General features: G+C 39.6%; 3 protein-coding genes across 9 annotated transcripts; all 3 read right to left on the reverse strand.

Annotated features, from left to right (window-relative positions):
• Positions 1-732: 732 nt before the first annotated feature.
• Positions 733-11,269, reverse strand: papola (poly(A) polymerase alpha). 4 transcript variants are annotated; one of them, XM_026998471.3, is made up of 23 exons: positions 11,084-11,269; positions 9,868-10,038; positions 9,698-9,764; positions 9,531-9,612; positions 8,908-9,017; positions 8,756-8,809; positions 8,553-8,664; positions 8,340-8,429; positions 7,445-7,583; positions 7,250-7,322; positions 6,908-7,028; positions 6,654-6,738; positions 4,669-4,722; positions 4,406-4,525; positions 4,075-4,184; positions 3,574-3,695; positions 3,265-3,419; positions 3,015-3,088; positions 2,787-2,908; positions 2,510-2,572; positions 2,380-2,421; positions 2,171-2,206; positions 733-2,083 (listed from the first exon to the last, which is right to left on the reverse strand). In XM_026998471.3, exons 1-23 carry the CDS (start codon positions 11,089-11,091, stop codon positions 1,988-1,990), a joined length of 2,106 nt encoding a protein of 701 aa, XP_026854272.3. In that variant the 5' UTR covers positions 11,092-11,269; the 3' UTR covers positions 733-1,987. The 4 variants fall into 4 exon arrangements, 3 of the variants coding, with proteins under 3 accessions (XP_026854272.3, XP_081573222.1, XP_081573223.1); XM_081717096.1 differs by having other exon boundaries at positions 2,171-2,209; positions 2,377-2,421; XR_014124413.1 differs by lacking the exons at positions 733-2,083; positions 2,171-2,206; positions 2,380-2,421; ... (4 more) ...; positions 3,574-3,695; positions 4,075-4,184 and adding an exon at positions 5,925-5,964 and having other exon boundaries at positions 4,440-4,525; positions 11,084-11,267.
• Positions 11,270-11,860: 591 nt separating this feature from the next.
• Positions 11,861-17,852, reverse strand: ak7a (adenylate kinase 7a). 3 transcript variants are annotated; one of them, XM_081717099.1, is made up of 18 exons: positions 17,704-17,852; positions 17,462-17,626; positions 17,220-17,328; positions 16,998-17,092; positions 16,788-16,898; positions 16,613-16,696; positions 16,297-16,385; positions 16,105-16,184; positions 15,913-16,010; positions 15,609-15,758; positions 15,329-15,457; positions 15,049-15,151; positions 14,749-14,877; positions 14,571-14,636; positions 14,138-14,335; positions 13,317-13,537; positions 12,855-13,008; positions 11,861-12,751 (listed from the first exon to the last, which is right to left on the reverse strand). In XM_081717099.1, exons 1-17 carry the CDS (start codon positions 17,785-17,787, stop codon positions 12,886-12,888), a joined length of 2,034 nt encoding a protein of 677 aa, XP_081573225.1. In that variant the 5' UTR covers positions 17,788-17,852; the 3' UTR covers positions 11,861-12,751; positions 12,855-12,885. The 3 variants fall into 3 exon arrangements, with proteins under 3 accessions (XP_081573225.1, XP_081573224.1, XP_026854286.3); XM_081717098.1 differs by having other exon boundaries at positions 12,855-13,013; positions 17,704-17,851; XM_026998485.3 differs by having other exon boundaries at positions 12,855-13,013; positions 15,913-15,990; positions 16,094-16,184; positions 17,704-17,850.
• Positions 17,853-17,923: 71 nt separating this feature from the next.
• On the reverse strand, positions 17,924-22,744 carry galca (galactosylceramidase a). Of its 2 annotated transcripts, XM_026998727.3 has the most exons (17): positions 22,486-22,744; positions 22,329-22,397; positions 22,145-22,208; positions 21,356-21,469; positions 21,101-21,240; positions 20,976-21,014; positions 20,659-20,786; positions 20,411-20,566; positions 20,167-20,291; positions 19,913-20,040; positions 19,732-19,821; positions 19,559-19,648; positions 19,314-19,458; positions 18,984-19,164; positions 18,643-18,803; positions 18,443-18,519; positions 17,924-18,363 (listed from the first exon to the last, which is right to left on the reverse strand). In XM_026998727.3, the coding sequence occupies exons 1-17, from the start codon at positions 22,615-22,617 to the stop codon at positions 18,220-18,222; spliced, it is 1,983 nt and encodes a 660-aa protein (XP_026854528.2). In that variant the 5' UTR covers positions 22,618-22,744; the 3' UTR covers positions 17,924-18,219. The 2 variants fall into 2 exon arrangements, with proteins under 2 accessions (XP_026854528.2, XP_081573226.1); XM_081717100.1 differs by lacking the exon at positions 22,145-22,208 and having other exon boundaries at positions 22,486-22,530.
• Between the last annotated feature and the right edge of the window lie 10 nt (positions 22,745-22,754).

Here is a 22,754-nt window from a genome sequence, read left to right on the forward strand (position 1 = left end):
AAAACGGCTTGTATTTTAGAGATGCTTATTGACCAATGAGAAGCGAGCATAAGTTTTCAGCACTAAATATTTGCACTGACACTAGAGAAGTATACAAGAGAGCAGCAAACTTGGCCACACCTTAAGTATACAATCATATCATGTCTATGAACCGAAAGCGCTCTTCTAAAAACACAGTGGTTAAAAGGTACAGGATAACCGCTGTAGCTTTTGTTGACAACTCCAAAGTTCCAGTTCCAGGACCATACCCATGCTCCGGAGATGACAGCTCAGGACCCTGTAAGCAGTGTGTGGCTGGCAGGGGGTGGAGGAAATCCACATAGTTTAGGTGGATGCTTGGGATGAAGGTTATTCTAGTTATTCTATCGATCGCAGCAAGGCCAAGCAAAATAAGTCTCTCCTAAATGCTCCACTTAAGCCTTATTGGACACAAAAGGTCCAAGACTGTTGAAGTATTTTGGCAGATGAAGAGTACAGCATGAATGAATATTATAGCAAATTATTAGATGAAAATGATAATGACTGTTATAAAGAAAATTGGAAAATAGTCCATTTAACACAGTGTACAATACTGTGACTTTAACAGTAGGAAAATGAAGTGAGGCGCTTGTGGATTACAGAAATCAGCAGATGTGTGAAGAGCCATAGCTGAGATTCGCATTACCTCAGACACCTCAAGCGCGTTTGTTCTCGATCCAATTTTAGGTATTACACAAAGCATTCACCACAGCGTTTCATTGCAACTTTGTAGACCTTTATTTGTGAAAAAAGTACAATAGCTTGTTCTTACAAATAAGCCTATGTAAAGTTGAACTGAGAATACTGAAACCAAAGGAGGTTTTTCACTGAAGAGGTGAAATATATAGAACAACACCTTTCTTGAGACAACAGTACTGTACCTCCACGTGATTTCATACATGTAAGTAAGACCAACAAATCTCTTAACATAAGCAAAATTACTGAATAAGAAAAGCCCGTGCACGTTTCAAGAATCAACTAAATCATTCTTCTGCCTCAATAGCTACCATTAATTACAAACTTCATGTACTACAGCTTTGATTTCCTCATCATATCCAAAAGCTTATGACAGCATATGCTTGGGTTAATGTACTACTAATGCCAGGTCAATATGCATTTAAATATGCATCACTAATTCCAGGTTGGTAATAAAATAAAAAAGAAAGAAAGAGAAAAATCCTGGCACTAAAGGAAAGGTTTGAAGCAAATAAATGCATTTTTCTCTTTTTTTAAATAATATATTTCAATGAGATAAAACGAGACAATGCGAGCAGGAATCAAGCTCGATAGGAAAATACTACCCATTCCACCCCAATGGTACACATACCACTTGATGATATCAATGCAAAACAGCAGAGATGTTTAGACTAGAATAATCTCTAAATCAGAGATTAATTTGGTCAGACCTTCTCATTCATTCCATCTTTGTTTTCTATTAAAAACAACTATTTTCATTAGTACTGACTAACCTGATGTAGCTTCATTATCTGAGCACCTTTTTAAACCTGATCTCCAAATAAGATTCATATACAGTGGACTGACTCCCAATCAACCTACTGCAGTCTAGAGAATATGCCACATTATTACAGAATCACAAAAAAAATTGTACTTATGTAGAGGAAATGTTACCGGTGTCTGAGAACAAACAGGAAGATAGGACTATGGGAATATACAAGCGTTATGTCAACGTGCTCACACAAACACACGTTTAGTTGTTACAAGGAGGCTGTGAGGGCATGACATCATATTTATGCATCATTGTTTTCTCCGTGGAGGAAAGGAGTTGGGCGACAACCATCAGGGAGTTTACGGAAGAGCAGCGCTGCCCTCTTGTGGACAGAGCGGAGCACTGCATGTGGGGCTCTCGGGTACACGTTGCGCCCGAGGCCGTCTGTCACTCTGCACGGGGCGGGTGCCACTGTTGGGTCTCCCATCGGGCCGCTGTGAAAGAGGCCGAGGAGCTGACTGACTACCTGCTTAGCCGGAGTTTTATGGAGTTTTTCACCACAGGAATGGGATTGGCAGGGAGGAGAGGGACATCAGACAGATCCGCACTTGGAATTCTCTATTAAATACAATAGTCAGGATCAGCTGATGATGGACCAAACCTATAGAACATCACTGCAAAGCTTCATGTGTAATTATACTCCACCTGAGCTGGAGGAATATTCTTTTCCATGTCCAACTCCTGTACATGAGGAATAAAATAATTTTTTTTAAATTATCTGCATACAATATATACATAAATAAAAATCACAAACACCCAAACTTTTAAATCAAGAATATAATCCATCAAAGGTCATATATCAAACCTCCATACAAGCCTGTTTGAGGGGAACAAAAAGCCATTTCTGCACTTACTGTCATCCCGGTCTCTCCTTCTAAAGGGGTCGGATCTCCTACCTAGTGCAAATGAACAGCGCTGCTTTTAGAACTGAAGCACTGCGTACAACGAGCAGGATGCACACGTGTTAACAGCTGAAATGTGTACCTCAGCCTCCACAGCAGGCTGACTGTCCCTGTGCTCTCTGCCTTTGGCCTCTGAGGTAGACTCCTTCAGGAAAAGAACAAGTCCACTGCATTTACATCGATTCACTTTCACAGACAAAAAAAAAAACCCCTTATGCTTCTGGCTACAAATTCCACCACTGTACGAGGCCACTGATTCACATCGACAGACGTTTAGTGAATGTATGCGAGACGTGCGATAAAAGAAGGCGTAAGGGTCACGGGGAAGAGGCCTAGCGAGGAGGAAACTGTCGCCTCACCGGCTCCACCTTGAGCTTCTTGTCCTTGTCGGAGAGGAGAGGCGAGCCCGGTCTCTTGCCCGTAGGGGGGCCCATGGGAGCCGGGCTGCTGCTGGCACCCACGGCCCCGGGGGGTTTGGTTTCTAGAAGGGACAGCGCAACAGAGGAACAAAGCTTTATGCTAAAGCGCTGGGGTAAACGCCAGTCTTAGGAATGACAGCAGACACCTCGGGGCGCGTGCACACCTACCTCCAACTGCAGGCGCGCCTCCCGGAAGGTCCGTTTTAATTTGTGATTCCGAAATGGCAGTGATCCCTATGGAGCTGTGCGTATGGTAGCGAGGACAAGAGGAGTTAGAAGAGAAAGTTATTATAAACTAGAGAAAAAAAAAAAAACAACATATCCAGCAATTCCCCTTAAAGGCAAATACGAGCCAACCAAAAGAAATCTCGGACATTCACGAGTGGTAGGTATATGGTGAGGGTGTGATGGGGCTCACCCGTGGGGACTGGCAGAGCGCACACTCTTGGCAGCAACGAGGCAGGAGGAGGACGGCGCCGTGCTGGTGGGGGAGGGCAGAGACATGCTGTTGTCGCTGTCCAGGGCCAGATCCACGCTGCTCTCATTCATCATCCGCAGGCCCTCCGTGGAGTGCTGTTGGACGAGGGGGTGGGGGGTGGTTTAAACAGTTCGACACGGTCAAAGCCGCACCGCGGAAGGAGGTCAAGCAAACACCCCCCACCGCGTGCGCCTACAACAGATGGCGAGCCGCGTGCAAGGAGAGGCTGAAGGCGAAAGGTGCGCTTGCCTTTCGTCTTTTCAGGATGACCAGGTCTGGCAGGAGCTGGTGAAGCTGCCTCCTCTTCACGTGCATGGCTGTTATTTTCATGTCAGGCTCAAACATCTTGCTACTGATGGCTTGCCGGTACACTGCACTCAGACAGAACCCGGGGGGGGGGGAGGGGGGGGGGCATCAGGGTTAAAGCAGGCAGACCTGGGGGTTGCCCAGAAACCATCGACCACTGCACCAAAACACTACTGGGAACTGCCTCCCACCTTCTGTTTAACTAACCAGGAACAACTTTCAAATGGGAACTCTTTGCTGATAGATTCCTTTCTGAGGTTTAAAAATACATTTACTGAGAAAAGCTGTGCCTGAAAATTAGTTTACGTCAGCATCAACCTTGCCTAACTCCTGTAAGGAACCTTAGAAAACACGCGACTTATTTAGAATACATGGACATTAAAAAAGAAATTGCCCACACAGGAGAGCCAAAGTGAAGTAATGAACAGTATTGAAATTTCCTACCCGTGTCTGTAAAGGACTGGATATCAAATGTCAAGTCCACATTAAGATGTTCAGACCCTTCCATTTTCTTGAAGTCAATGCCAATAACCCACATTGTGCTGAATTCCTCCCTGTTTTTGATAAACATTGATAAGGGTAATGTTATGTCACACTCTCAGGGGGTGGGGGGGGGTGGCATTTTAATGACCTTCAGTTAAAATGTTATTTTTCAAGTGGCATTACCTGGTTCTCTGAGTGACAAACGTTCGTACTTAACTGAATCATCTGAAAATCATTTGTAGCCAACTACCTGAATGAAGGTTCAACTGGAGAAATGAACGCTTATACTCACTTATCATTGCCTTCCTTTGGTCCTGGGAAAGACTGAGGATTCACATGGGCAAGTGTGATGAACTCATTTTTCTCCAAGTTCCCCACCAAGATTCTGATCTTGGACTCAACGAGGCCAATCCTGTTGGAAATATCCCACATGAAGTCACCTAAAACATCTTACATATCAACAGGCAGACAGACAAACTTGGTAACCAATGTTAGCAAAGCAAAAAGGGCTCTTCACACCAATCATGTGACTGGGGCCGAAAGGGCAGTACTCACCACTCCAGGTGCTGCTTCTCAGTGGACGCACTTGCTAGCAACACAATATAATGCCTTGGAACATAAAAGACAGAACAATGCCATTACATCCTTTTAGCAGAAGCCGTTCACCTAAGCTCAGGGAAAGCAATGCGCCTCAGGGCCAACCAGACCTAAACTCAGGCCCACTCTGGGAGCACAGCGGAACCCAGTAGCAAGCACTGAATCAAAACAGCTAGGTCTAATCTACGCGGCCAAAACACACGAAAATGTGAACCCAGCTCTAAAAACATAGTTCTACACCATAAATATAAGCTTCCCCAAGACAAAGTTTACAAAATTCCTCTACAATATTGTTACTAAATAAAGCAGCGAGCATACCCTGCACTAGCATACGGCTAAACATGCACAAAGAAATAAGGAGGTACTGAATTTAAAGTAACACAAACTTTGAATATTAAGTATGAGAGAAGGGCTCATCATTCTATTTTACCAAAAAAAAAAAAAAAAAAAAAAAAAAGGGAAAAAGAAATAAAAAGCACTACACCAGTTCAAACGTACATTTATTTTCACGTTACGTACCCTGTAGAAAGAAAAGGAAAACAAAATAAGGAAACATTTGCCTGAAAACCATTCTGTCCTTGCCACGGCCCCCCCGCTAAAGGAACCTCTAAAGTTACTGCTAAAGGCGGCTAGGCTGAATATCACTACACAACAAGAACTAGTAAAGCTAGTCACCAATGTGCTTTTGACACTTCACTTATGTTCATCGCAGGAAGATGCTTTAGCTCTTTCATCACACTGGTCCAAAAAGGCCATGGTAACAAGGGCGGTTTATATGGGAGTAAAAAACACCCCGCAAAAATGTATCAATCTTGTCTAATTTACAGAACTAGCACAAGAAGTGAATTTATTGTGCTGTACATGAACTCCTTTTTTAAAGGCACAGGTAAATTGTCATCTGCAGTTTGATGGCACCATATATGCGATACTGATTTGTCAGCTAAAGAATGCTGGGCTTATTTATACAAAATCAGTTGAATATTTCAAATGATAAAATCAAAATAAGTAATTCATTTTTCAGTATTATAAAACTGCTAGATTTTAGTTTTAGGAAATGGAGGAGCATCTTCCAGTTTTATTTTAATAGAAATAACAGTAATAAATAAAATCTAATAAAAACAGTAATAACAGTCCATTAGTTGCTAGATCTTTAGTTCACTTAATTAAAATACACAGAAAAAGACAAACATGATGCACAAGGAAAATCAAATCACCTAGGAAGTGCTTCAACTATGACCTTCAGCTTTCTCTCCCCTTCCAACAAGAGATTTGTAAAAGAGGTTCTGATTAAATGAATGGGTGTTCAGATTTCTGTGGTTCACTACACACTGTGTGCTTCAAAAGCAGAGCAATACATTGAACATAACTATGATTAAACCCAAATGTGTTAACTTCATGTTTTTTTTAATCATGAGATGACAACATGCACACTAAATGTTTATGGAGGAAAAAAGGGGGGAAAACATTATAAAAACACAGACTAACAAGAAATACATTGTACAAATTGTGAACTAAAACATTTTATTTTTGAATTGTATACAAATATAAGGCACAAGAAAAACCATTAAAAATCAGTTTGCGTTTTCTAAATACCTACCTTAGGAAAGACAAACAGTACGATTTCAAAGACGAGATTGGTACATTGTGGGCACTACAATTATTAATATTAAACCAGAATCATGACATTTGGATTCACAAAAATGCTATTAGATATGTCAAGCCCATTGTTTTATGCTCAAAGTATTTCAAAATGTGAGCATAATTAATCAATAATTTTATTTTTTCATACTCAAATAATGTCAGTACGCAACATATGACGCAGTTGAGGTTTATGCAGATACTACGTAGAAGTGGCTGTGTGTGCAATTTTGAAAAATAAATCTTTATTGAAATAGTTGAATCTCACCATGTGTGTCCAACAGGATAAGCAGCTCAATACATACTTGTATTTCTGAAAGAAGTTTGGAGCTTCAAATAGTTTGGACCATTCTGCTTTGTTCTGCAATATTTCATCTGTGATGGCAAGACCTGAAAACAAAAGGAGTCAAAAGATAAGAACTACAAGACACCCGTTAGCCCTACAATTTTCTTTCTTACATTTTTAAAATAAATGCATTATAAAACATACTTCTCTAGTACTGCCACATATTGTAAGGAAGTGCATTAATCCACAAGCGTGTTGCCAAATGTGACTGACCCTGTTTGAACTCTTCGACCATGATGTTCCGTGTAGACACAGATACATTGTATGTGGAGTTCTGCTGAGGGTAGGCTGGTGTGATGATGGGCATGAGGTGATATCGGTCACTAGGAGTTACCTGCAAAAAACCCAAGAGCACCAAATGACATTTCACTGAATTTATTTATTTATTTTATATCATACCACTACACTAATACAAAGTGATACAGAGGCAAAATGTAAGCAGTATTTTAAGGGTAAGAAAGGCAAAAAGAACATTTATTAAAGTCAGACACGTTTGCATCCCATTAGGATCAGGCTCAGAGTATACAGATTTATACTCCAGAGCAGCAGTAGTACCCTTGGGTCCCAGACGGGCAGGTTGAGGTTACAGTCCTCTGGTTGCTTCAACAAGACTGGATTGGGCCACTCCCTAACAACACATGACAACGAAAAGGAAGACAGGATCACATTCCACGTGTGTTCACTGGTATTTGTTTGTGCACTTTGTTTGTTTGTTTGTTTTGGGGGTACACAACTGTAAGGAGAACTCACCACTTGGAGAAGACCAGGAAAAACTTGTGCACAAGTGTGGAAGCCACAGCGTTGGGGTAGAGCTGGCAGGTCCGTGCCACCAGCATGGCCCAAGACACACCACCCAGGAAACCCAATATGTTTGAATAAATGTTATGGCCTGAAACAGAATTCAGGTTAGTTTCGATTTTCCCAAAATTCACACAAAGTAAAAAAAGAATTTGAATACTTGGATGCTTCCCAACACAATACCCGACACAATGGTCTGTTTGAAAGAGTGTGGTTAAAATTTCTATTTTCTGCTACTGTTCTAGGCACACAGATTAAATAAGGTCTGAACTATGCTGGATTTCTAACACCCATCACTACAAGGGGGTTTTAGCCCGAGCTTAGTGGGTGAAGTCACTGCAAAATCCAAGAAATCACAAGCCAAGTAACACAAAATGAAAATATATTGTCTCATTACCACTACACGGAAATATGTGTTTATAAATATATTCTTTTCAAAATGGTTGCAAAAACAGTAATGGCTCCCTCAGTAACATTATCTAACAACAAACTGTACAAAGTGGTGTTGATAAAGTACTAATAATGTGTTTTTAAAGTTGTGTTTTTATGGAATCACTCCTAAGCCTCCATACAGTCAATGGCTATTTTGCTAACAGCATTTTGTTTACTGAAGTGAAAGCTCTCACAGAAAAGCAGAACATTCAAGCCAAACTATTCATGACAATAAGCAGCACAGGGTCTGTATGCTTTGATGGCTTAACTCTCTTTTAAGAGCTCAGCAGGTTCCTCACTAAGTTTTACTTCCTCCCGGTTACTGCCACATAAGAACTCTTTATAAAACAGGCTTTAAATGAAAAGGCAATAAATTGGGAGTAAATGTGGGTAAATATTAACAAGGAAGACTCACGTTTGGCCCACAGTTTGATGGCTCGGAGAGTAAGCCGGAAATTCTCAATGTTGGGTACTAGATGAAGGATCTCGTCAGTCACCCTGCAGCCTGAACCCAAAATCACTCATGAGCCATACATCTCACAGAACAAACCTGGTCACACATGGAATCTTTCACTTGCCTTTCAAAGCAACATGTGATGGAAAATAAAGAAAGAAAGAATTCAATTACCATTCAGGCTCCTTATACAATGGATGTTCAAGTTCTTCAGTAAACCATCATCTCGCAAGTCTAAATTCTCTGGAATGGTCTGCAGCGCCAGCCGGGCAAACAATATGTCAATCTGTCCAAAAAATAAAACATTTGTCATTTGATCCTCTGTCCCACATTCACATTCTGACAACTTAACCATTTCAATCAAACTAAAAAGGTACCTCAATTCCATCAAAGGACAGCTTAATCACAGGAACAAAAGCCTCTTCCACAGCCTAGAGATCAGAGGAAGCAAAGAAACACAGAATTACTCTATGTGTCTGCCATTCCGAGGATAAACTTAACGTTGACATACATTTCCTAAATGGCATACCCTCAAGTCTTTGACCTCCTCTTGCTCCTTTAATTTCTCATAGAAAGAGGTGAAGAAGTCAGTCCTCTCCACATGGCGAGGGGCGACACAGAGGGCATCTATATCCGCACCTGGACGTGGAGCCATACAACTATCATGCTGAAGTTCACAGTTCACAATCAAACTACACAACAGACCGACTTTATTAGCTATTTTTTTTTTAAATAAACAAAATGGGGAAAACAGTTGCTTCAAAATAGCTCATGTGAGCAGAGCAAGCCAAATTCTCATTGACTGGAGCATGCCCTGATGCAGCTATTCCATATCACTGTAATTGCACACAGGAGCCACTGCATGTATTGTCCAGCCAAGCATACACCAGTTTTCTAGGCATCAAATCGTTGTCTAGCCATGAAGTTCAGACAATGAGTAGGAGCTAATAAACCCAGCAGAAATCTGAGGCTTGTGACACATTAAGCTAATGTCTATTAAAACTTTCCTTTGTTTCAAAACTTCAAAGCAGGCCAACAAAAACTGATGCAACTTTTGTTACTCTTCTTGAGATAAATATGCATGATTCTTTTTCCATCTGCTCAACTTTGCTCACATGCTGTGTTGTGCAGTGAAGTACAAATTTTGCCTACCTTTTGTATGTACTCCTAACCTGTACGAGCCAAATGTAAATATTTTTCCACCAACATTGTCCATCAACGATGCTGGTATATTCTGAAAAGAGGAGAGAGATCAAATTCTACTTCACTGTCTTTCCTGAAGTTGGAATAAATATTTTGCTCAGAAGGTAACATCATACCTTGGATTCACTGATCTCACGGATCCACTCCTTAACCAGTGTATTCAGTTTCCCCAAAACCAGGATTCTGCAGACAGATAACAGAGCGTTCAACTTCTCAAACAATTTTCTAACTCAACTGCTAACTCATGTACTGCTCACAGGCTTATGAGAAAATTAACAGCACTCGCCTCCGCTGCAGTTCCAGCTCCTCCTCAAATACCCCGAAAGGCTTCAGTGCCTCGGTCAGTCTCTGAGTTAGCACCAGGTCTGACTCCTTCGGCAGGACTAGGCTGATGGGAGATGTTATCCCATAGTGCCTTGGCGTCTGTGGGGCTGTTTGCACTTGATTCGTAATTGGACTGAGGGGAAGAGAATGCAGGAAGTCAGACAGGTAACAATTATAATACAATGCGATTGTGCTGAAAGAAGGATGCTACTCGTCTGATCAAATATCTCACCACCCACCTATATTGCCATCTTTATAATATTTAATAAAACATTCAATATTATATATATAAAAAGTACTGGTATTTCACATATACTTGGTTCCTCTACAAGCTCATATTTCTAAATCATCCATGACCGTGAAAAAGTGAAACTTTAAATGATAGAGGTGACAATTGCGACAAAGTTGAAAATGTTGTGAAGCTGCATGAAAATAATAAAGACTTGCGAAATGTTAATTTTAGCTAACAACAAAATGTAACTAACTAGGTTAGCTAAAATACAAACGGCGATTACGAATCGATTACATATATTTCGTCTGTACAGATGGCCACAATTCAGTTATATATACCAGTTAGCTGGCTGGCTATGTCAGACCTTTTGGTGACCACGGTTAGCTAATCTAACGTTACTTAAGCGATCCTGAAGATATTTTCAACCACTTGAACAATATTCATGTCCATTATAATAGCTAGTCTGCTAGTTAGCTAGCATAGCTAACTCCTGTGATCCCTGTAGCTTGTTACCTGCAAGTATGACTGAATCAATGTAAGCATTAAATATCACTTTTCTCAGACGTCAGATTTTTGAACTGACATGTTTACTACCGATACTTTTCGACATCGGTGTCGCTCGATAGAATTAACCTAGATAACCCAGCTAGCTGGCCTACAATGACGTTCCCTAGCTGTGTTATCTAGCTAGCTAGACAGCCAACCTAGGTACTTTTGAAATGATCATACTACATAAAATAAGACTAATTCACACGCATAAATGCAACGTAATATAGACATCTGCACTGACATCACCAAGTCTTAATACAACTAACCCATTAGATTTTAACGATGGGTCGAATCGCTAGCTAGAAGTAGCTAACTATCGCTAGCTGGCTAAGTGACCGTTAGGCCTAATTGGTTCCGATTTCTTATCACCGTGTTTGAAAACAGACAGCATACTTACAAGGGCATTATGATAGCCGCCGTCTAATCCAAAGCTTTACACTGCCTATATTACATTTTGATGTTCTTCTGTGGTTGTCACGAGGTGCAAGCCATGCATGAGTCTAAGCGACTGTACAGGTGCGGAAAGTGTTTCTTTTGTTTGCACAAACATGGCGGTTGAACAACGCGAACGGCCAAGTTGTTATTCTTCTTCAGTGATAAAATAAAGGCCCCTACCAAAATTAATATACATATCACCACCATGTGGACAGCAATCAGAATCGCTAGATCATAACATCGCGGTTATTGTTGATGTTTTATAATCTTAAAGTGCTTGACATAGGAAATGTATGTCGTCTGACAATACTAGTTCATCTGGCAGAAATAAAATAAATAATACATCACTTTACTACAAATTATAAAATATAGAGTAAAATAATAGATCCACCACACATCCTATGCTAAAGAAACTCTGACCTTTCTATTCAAATATTCTATAAAGTTATTTTGGGCACAAAAATAGATCCCCCTCACCCCAAGAGTTCCACAAGGCATAGATCCAAATGATAATTTAGTGAAATATTATCCTAAAATTATATAATTTACACACACTCACACATATATTTGACCAGTTCCATTTCCCAGCTGGAAATTGTGACAGTAGATAAGATGCAGAAAACCAGTGGTGATACATGTGGCAGTCCCAATGATGGAAACATCCAAATGATGTAATATAAAACACTGCAAAAAATACCAGAAACTGAAGGAAGAAAGACAGACAATATGGACAGTACCACCCAGGTTGTCCCAGTAATAGGGCACTTGGGGCTGTGAGCCATAACCTGAAAGAGTGGCTTCAGTTGATCCCAGGAATGACAATGTCAATCTCAGTCCAGAAGAGTACAATCCTGGGAATAGCAAAAATGCTGTGCCGCATCCTCAAACTCCCAGGCCTCTGGTAAAGGGTCCAAGTGTAAGGAAAAAGGTAAGGCCACCCACAGGCAGGGTAAGACGGTGATGATATGTAGTATTTTATAGTGCTAATTGTAACAATAGGTTTATGAACTTGACATTTAATATTTAAGTTCTGAATTAATAGGAAGCTAATATAAATTAAATAAGGCTAAATAATGTAGGGTTATTTGTATGAGACTTAAATTATAAATCAACATGAAGTGCTACCCCAAACTTATATAGGATTTCTCCATGATGCAGTGAATTGGGGGGGGAGGAGTAAATATAAAAATTACTTAAATTATTAAAGTAACGCACACTTTAAATAATCATTGATTTTTAGTAATATTACAGTGTTTAAAAACTGAAATAAATGCATCTCTGTTTGAATTCTTGCAACCAAATGATTTAAGCCATGGCATTATATTTGCACATTCACTCTTGAAGCTTTGAATGCAAGAAAATCCAAAAATGCATATTTCAATTTACAATTTCACTTTCTCTGACCACAGAATACCTAAAAACAGTTTGTTGTTACTGCTCAAACACTGGAGGATATAAAGAGTCCTTGATTTTTCATGACTATAAGATGTGGAAACACATTACATAAATACAGTGGGGAAAAAAAGCATTAACAACAGGAAGTTAGAAAATCACATTCCTTTTGTCCATTGTAGCTCTAGCCAAGAGTGGATGACTAGTCTTCCAAGTTGTTCCTGAAAAGATATTCTGCCTGAAATGCAGAACAAAATTGAATATGAGTAGTTTATAATATCCATGACTACATAAAATATAAAAACAAAGGAGAAAAACTAAGGCAAAATAAAGACAAATACCAAAAAGTCAACGGGATCATCAGGCTTTGCTCTACAGCACTCGAGTAGGGCCTCGGTGAGCGTTGGTATGACATTCTTCATCAGGTAGTGTCTCAGGGGAATAGAGCGTGTCTCTAATAGCTCCTTCTCTTGCTTTTTCACCTCCGTCACATTTCTGTTCTAGAGGGACACACGAAAGGAAAAACATCAACAGCTTCAGCCACAAGACTTGCCAGTTTCACTGCTTCATTTAAGATGAAATCTGATGGAGATTGGAACCTAAACGTGGCTGATGGAAAATACACTGAGGCTCTTGTAATCGAGGGGATTTTTTTTTCTTCATGGAGAACCTGTTGTCATTCTACATTTAGAAATAGCTTGATCCATGACAAAGTACAGGAAATATCCAAAAGCTCTCACTGTGCTGTCCAAATGCAAATCACATACATCATTGTCAACTGAAACGGTCAGCCTCCGGTTTACCCATTCCTCTAGGACGGCAGTCATTCTGGCCTTTTCTTCAGCCTCCCTGCACACACTCTCTGCTGCCTCCTGCAGGAGTTGCTGGTGCATCTCCACAGCCCTTTTCTGCTCTTCTTCTGCCTGTTCCTCTGGGGTGGGATCATAGTTCATCGGCTTTCCCACTATCTGGACTATCTTCTTAATCACAGCCTCATTCTCAGTGTCATTGATGCTGTTGATATCTGGGGGAAAAAAAAACATATGACTGGCTATACAGTTTACATAAGCAATTGATTTTGAGAACACCGGAGCTAAATTGGTCTTATAAACTGATAGCCATCACTAAAATAGTTGTTCTGAGGCAAAAAAAAAAACTAAATGCTGTCCTGACCTCTATAATCCTGAGGTCTAGTGGTATTAAACTTAGGAAGTTTCTCTACAAGGTGTCAACTCTACCGGCATGTGAATTTTAGTTTATGTGTGTACACAGAGCAGAAAGAAAGGCAGGCTAAGAATACTGAAACACTAAGCATGTAAGTCTTTGGCAGGAGGGACTCTGGACAAAGGTGTGGATGGGATTGCAGGGAGGGGTGAACTCCTTCAGCAGAGTTCAAGTCTGGCAGAAGTTAGCAAGAACTTTAAAAATCTATGACTGAAAGGAGCTTTAATCCGTTAACTGGAGCACAGTAAGCCGAGAGATGATCAACAGCAAACTGTAACATGTGGATAAATGTTGCCATCTGACATGATGTTTTAGCCAATGTTACATCTATCAGAACTGCTTTATCTCAGAGTGACTCCCTTTGATCAAGCACTGGTTATGTATAGTTAATGACACTCACTTATGTGCTCGGGGTGGATCTCTAGCTCATCAAAATAGTTAAGCACCGTTTCATCCTCTGTGTTTTCCTCCCTGAATTTTGAGAGGCGCTGCAGAAACTCATCCTGAGTGTAGTGCATGCTCTCTGCAACACTCTGTGGAAGGTTCCGCACCCGCTCTTTCAGAAATTCGTCAGTGGCATCCAGAGAGATGACATACTCTGCAGAGAAAAAGACCCAGTCGACCTTGTGAGTGCACTGAGGAACACAGATGCTTATGTTTTTACACTGCTCTAAAGCCAAGAAAGTAAATGGTTAAATGAAATACTTGGTCATCACCTTTAAACAAAACTGTGACATATTAGCTTATATTTATTTATTAGAAATATATGAATCATAAATATTCTGAATTTACAGAAGTAAGGTGACCCTCCAGTGTTGCTATTAATGACTAACCTGGTATTATCTTTTTGTTAAAAGGCTGCAGTTTGGATCTCAACTGTTCCAGTTCCATGTCTTCATCTGAGACACATTTGACATGTTAAAAATTAAAAGTCTTAAATGTACCTTGGGAATTTGGGAAAATCTTTACTGCTTTTTGTACTAGTTCACTGTAGTACTAAAGGTGCCTCACCATAAAAAAGATCTTTAGCTTGCTCAGATGTATTGGGGTAACCATCCAAAACAAACCCTTGATTTCTACAAGGCTTTGAGTTAAGTTTCTCTCTGATGACCCGTAAAACATTCTGGTCATCAACTTGTCCTATACACACAAACACATACACAAACTGCAATGGTGAATTCTATATATGTTGTAATACTCTTAAAATTATTGTGATGCAAATTGGTGACCCAATGGGCCATAGTCCTCATAGTCTGCTTTCAAGAATGTCTTTTGACAGAGGAAAGTATATGCCTGGAAGGGATGGTATACCATTCTGAGACAGACTGTCCTTCAGAGAGTCCAGCAGCTCCTGGGCCACCTGAAATGCTTCATCACTCTCATTTCCCCCATAACTCAATTGAAGCATTTCTTCCTGATGCAAAAATATGTACACATTAGCTCAAGACAAAATTCCTGTTTGGAGCAAGTCGGTTTTCTTTCGTAATAAAATGTGCATAGTTTCCTGTTGCTGAGGACAAATAGTTTTAGTTTCATGCAATGGAAAAAAAGTTGTATTCATGTATTAACTTTTGCTATGAATAACACTGACCAGATGTTTGATTTTCTCCTCAATGGTCTCTTTGACTTTAATATGAGGAAGCTTATAATGGTTACATAGTTTTGCTGCCACTGAACTCTTCCCAACAGCAGGGGGGCCAAGGAGACAGATCTTGAGGGGCTAGAGAAAAGACAATCAAATTAACTATGACATTGTTCTTAAGTAGTCATTCACCTTACAGTTGCTCCCTGACAGCCACTGTGGTCTGATACAGAGGTACATACTCCTTTGTGCTAGTTACATGCAGCAGTTTACATGCTGTCATACTTACTATAAGCTGCCTGCATTCTTTGTACTCCTCCACAACACGGCTGATGTTGTCAGTAAATCCAGATTCACACACCCAGCGCACGCTGAGTGTCTCTTTTGGGAAAACTGGCTCAAACCAGAGGTTTATACTCAGGCAATCTAGATCAGCTTGCTAGAAACAACCACATTTTACCATTCAACACTGGTCCAAGAAGGATTTCATTTATGCAAATATATGTTTACACTATATGAAGAGTGTAGTACACTTTGACCACACAACCTACCAAAACCTTTATTAAAAATGCACAAAAGCAAAAAAGGTGTACCGTTAGTGCCTCTGTGAGATATGCATTGTCTCTGGGGACTGTCTTAACTTCTCCAGGACCCAAAACATATGCAATGGCCTGGCAGACGGAGGATAATCCTAATTAAATACATTATATAGAAAATACTTCATACCATTCATACCATATCTTTAAGATGGCAGAGAATGTAAAGAACTGTTACCTTTACAATACCTTCAAATGTATTCTTGGAGTCATCCACAGCAATAAAGTAGTGTTTTTTGGGTCTGTGATCAATTACATTTTGCACTATCCTGGGGATAAAATTATACAGTACATTTGTAGAAAAATAAGTATGTGCCTGAAAAAAAAAGTTTAAACTGTCTGCAACGACCACTACAATGAATAAATATCAGTCCCACAAACCCAGCCAGATCGTAGACATGGATGGCAGGAATAACATTAGTGCCTGGACCAAAAATAGGGATGCTGTTCCACTCTCCAAGCCAAGATCCCTGAGATTTAAAAAAAGAAGTTTCGGATTACACATCAACAACATCAAAACATCTGTGACGATAATAGCATTAGCATCATAGATCAGCATTTTATCTACTCCCGGGAAGCACTGCACTTTTTTTGCATAAAAGAATCAGGCTAAAACCAAGAACCACAGAGTGCATGATATCCACATGACCTGAGCCAAGACATAGACAACTCAAGATATCCATACGAGTTAAAGTACCTTGAAGAAGTAGTGGAGTATTCCCTCACCCATTCCGTACTGCAGGCCTGCTGCCACAACATAAGTGGCTAGCTTGGACTTTTTCTGAGGAGAACATTAAGGATAGCAGATATGAAAGACATTAAACTATAAGACATATCACCAGAGCACAACATTAATTTTTCTGTATTCTAACCGTTTTCCCTAACTTCAGGACTAGTTTCTCCGCGCTAGTTTGTTCTTTAAAGTTGGGATGTGGCCTTCTCCGTCTATAGTCATCTTCAGTCAAAGGCATTTCGGGGTCATCCTAAAATAATAGTTAGAAAGAAGGTAATCTGTAAACAAAACAAAAAAAAACAAACTTTACTCTGTCAAATGTCTCTGAAACAAATAACTGAACACTTACAGGATCAGCTGGTTTAGTCATTGCCCAGGTCATTAACGTTGACACCAAAATGAATATCTTGGGAAAACCAAAGTGTTCAATTTCACTGTGGAGGGCTGTAATCAGAAAACAAGCTAGTAAGCATACTGAAAATTCTATATAGCAAAAAATAAAACTACTAACGTTACTAGTTTAATAAAACTACTAGCTAGCTAATAAACTAATAATTGACAAAGCGGTCACCTGAAATGGCCCACGTAGCTTCATCAGTCACATCAGCATCCTCCGAGATATTGTACACAATGATATCACATTCCATAAAACGGTGAAGAAGCTCATCTCGATTTAAAGCCTAACCAGGTGTTTGGAAATGTAATTTAACGTCAACATGGAGCTAACTAGCTAGGTTAACTATCATAATTTGCCTGGGTTTAACTCTATGCCCTTCAGAATATTTTGTGGAGTGAAAATACTTCCAGGCTCACCGAGTATTCTTCAAGCGCAAAACGTTTAGTCTTCTCATCTTTACTTGTAATGGTTCCAACGATTTGAAATTGGTCATCCTGCAAGTTATCTTCCTTTTTTGAAACTTTCTCATCTTCCTCTCCAGTGTGTTCGAGAGACTCCCCAACAACGCAGGTGGACAGGTACTACAGCGCGAAGACATCAGATATAAAGATCACTAAATCTGCAGCTACAAATAAACTGGCTAAACTGACGGGCTTACCTTGGCAATGTATTTCGACGAGTATGAATCGATGTTGTTAATAAAAATGCGTTTAGCGCGGCGAATCTCCTGGCCGTTCGCCATGTTTTAGTTACTAAGCAAATAATGCTATGCAACTCGGTTGCTAAGGGAGGTCAGACTACTTTTCAAATTTGCTGATACTGCTTGTACTCGGTTAGAGAAAACTTAGTACAATTACAGTCTGAAATGAATGATACACTTTCTGAATCGTAAAATCTTTATTAAAAATAGAAAACATTCTTTAAAAATTACATATCTATGTACATTTATTGGAAATTTACAGTTATCGTTTACTATGAATAATCTCAGATTACCATACATACATTCGCCACAAAAGGATATATATACACACACACACACACACACACACACACATCTAAAAGGCATTTAAATGGAATTTACGGTTATCTTTATCCTCAAACACAACGCTAACTGTCAGTGCTGAAGTGTTCAAGTATTCACATTTTGAATGTACATCTAAAATTAAACAAGGGATCAGTCAGCATCAACCTTAAAGTTATCAAACTGTGCATATTCAAAAGAGTTTGTCCCTATTGCAGCCCACCCATTTAGTGGTTGAAGAACCACAGCATTCTTCCACAGAGGATAACCATTTAGCATCCCAAAGGCAAAATAACCCTGTTGAAACAAAGTGCAACATTAGGGATGAATTCTCATGTAAACAGACATATAGTACTGTAAAGAATAAAACTTTTACCTTTACAGTGAGAGTTAATGTGTGCCATATGCCCACTCTTGTACCAGACAACCCTTCAGCAAGAACTTTCTCACCACCTTAAAGAAGAAGAAGAAGAAATCACGCTTAGTCTAATCTCAGGGAGCTGGGGAACAATGAGAAACACTATTGTTGCAGCTTTTTGGAAGAAAAAAAATAAACAGAAAAAAATGGTCACTCACCTAGGTCATTGGTCACTTTGTATGTGCCATTTGCAAATACCCAATAAAAAACACCCATGGCGCTCTTGACCGATTCCCCTCCTTGATCAACTCTGGCTGCAAGGAAAACTCCTCCATTTTCATTTTCAATGTAGACATCACAGGACACTGACAGGTTTTGCCTACAGAAATGAAAAGCATAGAATCAATCCCACCAAAGCATGCAAATGAAGGCAACTAAAATAATAACATTACCTGAAAACTAAACAAATAATTTTAAAAAGGCCACAAAATATTGCCCTGATGCTACTTCGTGGATTTTAAAAAATGGGTCATGAAGACAGAATCTGTAATGGACTCACCAGGTGTGGTCTCCTATGACAGTGATGGTCTGGTCAGCATCATAAGCCCACGTTACCGGCCGCTGGGTAACCACCTGGCGCAAGGTGTACACATGCGGCCCTGGATCTGTTAGATTCCTGAAGTACTCAAACACTCCAGTTTGATCAGCAAAACACGGGGCTTCTGAAAAAGGTGGGCTACCTGATCATGAAAGGAATATGATGAGAAAGAGCATATTAGAAAGCTTAATCTAGAGCATGGTTAGCAAGCTGGTGCCATGTTTTTACCACCTTTACCTTGCATTTCATAGTGTTGCTGCTTAAGAGCATAAAGAGAGTAAAGGAACTTACTGACATTAAAGTCATCAAAGTATTTCTTGGGGAATGGTGCAGCCTCTGGGGGATCAGGATAGAGGCCTTTGTGCCCACTGGTAACTGTTGTAATTGTATAAACTTCATCAACATCCAGTTGCAAGGTAAAATACCCATTGGACACCTGATCACAAATTTAGGGATATGTACTGTTTAGGATATTAAGAACGCAAATATCTTGATCTCGCCTTTCTTTTTTTAAGAATTTGAGGAGTCATTTTTACCTTGATGGGAGTGATATTCTGGAAGAGTGTGTCTTTTTTGTTCATAAAATTTAATTTTGAGTACCACTGCTGGAGCTCAGTGAGTGCAACCTAAAAAACATCAGGGACAACAAATAAACTTTCTAGTTAATATTTAGTGGCCTGGAAATCTTACGAGGAGTCATTGCACTTACGAAGGAACCTTTGAGCTGAAATGTTGCTGTCTGGGGAGAAACAGTATATGGTGGGAGTGAAGGCCGTATGCACTCTGAGTGATCGTGGGTCTGCAAAAAGAGGAAGGAAAACAGGCTAAAATCTAACTGTTTCACGCAAACTTGACATTTCACAAGACGAAGGAAAACATAAAACACCCACCATGGTTTCTATTATAATTGTGAGGTTGCCATTGCCATCTGTTAATGCTACATAACTTCCACCATGTTTGAGGTGCCCCACGGTCTGCAGATAGGTCCAACCAGGTTGCGCAAACTGAGTAGTGTGAGCTACACCACAAATTAGAGTACATACAAAAAAAGAAACACAAAAAGGCAACTGTAGATTACTTGACATTTTGAACTTTGCCCTTTTTTAACCTCAGTACCACTGGTTCTGTTTTGATTGCTGAGTACCAGTTATCCATATTGGGGATTCCACAACATAATTCCCACTCCATGGCTCTTCTGCTGTCATCAAACCATCTCGGCCAAAAGACAGATCTTCATAATAACTTGCTATGAGATTCCAGGAAATAGTCCTATTTTTATTTGTTTAAAAAAGACACCCAAAACAGATAAATAGTTTAGAAGTCATGCATTACATTTATTTCTTGGAAATGAAAACATAAACCTAAACAACATAAAGCATTCTACTCACGAGGTCATTCTTCCATTTACATAGTTCTGGTTAAGAATACGTGCCCAACATCCTGCACCAATGTTATTATTAAACGTGCTATAATCTTCAGAGGACCAGAGCACCTTCCCTGTAATCATTGCCTCCTTGATGGTCATGGTGCCTGGGTAGTGAACACTGGCAACAGAACAAAAGTCTTCAGCCCCCATTGTGACTCAAGTCATATAATAAAAGTATTTACAAGTAATTGATTCAGAACAGATTCTTACCCTATGACCTCAACAGCATCATTGAGATATGAATCACCAAGCATGGCTTTTGAAATGTCCCAGTTTCCATCTGCTGCTATGATGCCTACACCTGTTAAACCAGCTCGGTCTAATGTGTCTCGAAGCACCTGGACAGTCACAGTACAAAACATAGGAGATAGTATTTTTAAAACAAATATATATATACACACACACCAAACTACTTCTGGCTTTGTTGTTTTAACTATTCATGAACTGTTCTAATGATATACTGATTTAAAAGAATTTGAGAGATTTTACAATTTCCCAATTTAAGAAATTGTATGACAGTTTCTTACCGTTATGTACTTTACATTGTAGTCTTTTTCATTCCATATCTTAAAAACAGAACATTGTATTGTTAAATACAAGCTCATCTTGAATAACTGTGAAGATACAGCATAACAGAACATTCAGAACATACCCCTATATAGTTGATATCAAGGCCATGATGTTGTTTTGCTCCAATGACCCAAGAAACTACATAATTAGCTGTAATGTTTGGAAATGTGTATGGCCAGTTGCTCCCTTGACCAACCCATCCTGGGAATGCCCAAGGAAGACCTAAAAACAACAATAACAACAACAACAACATCAGATCAGCTAACATGAGATTCAGCAGATAATTGCATGGTGTGTTGCTTTCCTTCTCAAGATTGACTGTCTAATTAGATCCTACCAATAAGAATTATATCCGGGTTCCTCTTCTTGGCCTCCTTCATTAACCACCATTCATAACCACGAAAATAATTTTCATCATTCTCATTGTGCATGTGTGATGGCTCTGTTCCATCTATAAAAAACAAAAAAAAACAAAAGACATAGATGGATTAATAGATGAATAAATAGGCATATCATTCTTAATAGGATGCTACCTTGGCTTTGAATGAAAGTTTAATTTGTCCCTGGCTGAATAAGACTGTACAAGTCTGTATACCCAGGGTCCTGTCTTACAGAAGAAAAAAAAAATCCATATGTACTGCAAGCTTGTAAAACTAAAAAATTAAAAGGCAATGTGGTAGTATAATCACTGGTTATTCCCTTTTTCCTGTGGACATACACAGGACAGTTGTTTTCTTTATACCCTCTATGGGTTTTCAGATCTTCTAATCATAGCCTTTTATAAAGATGCAAAAAGTAAAAATTAAGCAAAGATTCTCTACCTTATGTTTTGTCATCTGAAAACTATAATTAACTGTTGTCTGATGGGCACTATAAGATGCTGTAAATTCTGCTTGTACTCCCAAAGCCCGCACTAAAATTGTCAATTTAAAAAAATCATAAACTTGACAACCATGTGACTATTCCTGACTAACCTGAAACCTTGTGACATTCAGCTGATCACTTGACGTGGCAGTCACGTCTGTGCAACAATGCTTTTTAAGTATGCCGTTTATTTTCATATCTTCACTAAAATTGCTGCATTACCACTTAGTACAGTGACGTGCACAAATGGATTATTTCTTACCTGTGGTTTGAGCATCACCACCAATTTCTACTTTAAGAATATGCAATGAAGCGCCAAAGTTAGGCTAGGAGAAAACGTAGTCATGGGATAAGCATTTAGTATTCTAAATACAGCATTATATCCTGAACTGTCTCAATACCATATGTGGATGTATTATTTAGTATAGAATGGTATAGTTTACTACCTTGAACAGGTAATCCAGTATTTGACTCCGATAAGATTCGTTGTAGTTGATCAAAAGTCGTGAAGTGGCCTAAGAACAAAGACAAAACGTTTTTTTCCCCTACACTGCTGAAGTTCATTCAAATAAGCAGCAAGTGAATTTAAGAGACATAGCCTACCCCTCCTCCACTTAAGCCGCCTATACCATCAAATCGTCTTCCCAGTCCGATTCTGTCATCCACAAGATAATATTCAGCAGCGCATAAGCAAATGCACGGTAAAAGAAACAAGCCCAAAGAGTGTGCGATCATTGCGGATTCCTCCCCGTTGCACTGCAGCAACAGTCCGCTAGCATCAACTAGGCATATACTACCAAAAGCACGAAGTTATCACCCGATTTACAGCTGACATGTTACTTCCTTGTTTGATAACGTGACATTCTCAACTT

The sequence above is a fragment of the Electrophorus electricus genome, chromosome 7, assembly GCF_041902795.1.
Source record: "Electrophorus electricus isolate QZ-2024a chromosome 7, ASM4190279v1, whole genome shotgun sequence".
NCBI lineage: Eukaryota > Metazoa > Chordata > Actinopteri > Gymnotiformes > Gymnotidae > Electrophorus > Electrophorus electricus.

Bases quoted from the DNA above. Each gene is read 5' to 3' on its own strand.
- papola (XM_081717096.1), bottom strand. The intron at 9,018-9,530 runs GTAGGCAAAATT...CTCCACGTCCAG, and splicing joins GTTAGGAGTACATACAAAAG to GTGCGGATATAGATGCCCTC. The intron at 7,323-7,444 runs GTGAGTTCTCCT...ATGTGTTGTTAG, and splicing joins TTCCTGGTCTTCTCCAAGTG to GGAGTGGCCCAATCCAGTCT.
- ak7a (XM_081717098.1), bottom strand. From the start codon at position 17,787: ATGGCGAACGGCCAGGAGATTCGCCGCGCTAAACGCATTTTTATTAAC. The intron at 14,878-15,048 runs GTATACCATCCC...TTGTGTGTATAG, and splicing joins GGACAGTCTGTCTCAGAATG to GACAAGTTGATGACCAGAAT. The intron at 13,538-14,137 runs GTGAGTGTCATT...TTTTTCCCCCAG, and splicing joins GATCCACCCCGAGCACATAA to ATATCAACAGCATCAATGAC.
- galca (XM_026998727.3), bottom strand. From the start codon at position 22,617: ATGATCGCACACTCTTTGGGCTTGTTTCTTTTACCGTGCATTTGCTTA. The intron at 22,398-22,485 runs GTAGGCTATGTC...CTTTGTTCTTAG, and splicing joins GCGGCTTAAGTGGAGGAGGG to GCCACTTCACGACTTTTGAT. The intron at 20,567-20,658 runs GTAAGAATCTGT...TTCTGTTGCCAG, and splicing joins GATGCTGTTGAGGTCATAGG to TGTTCACTACCCAGGCACCA.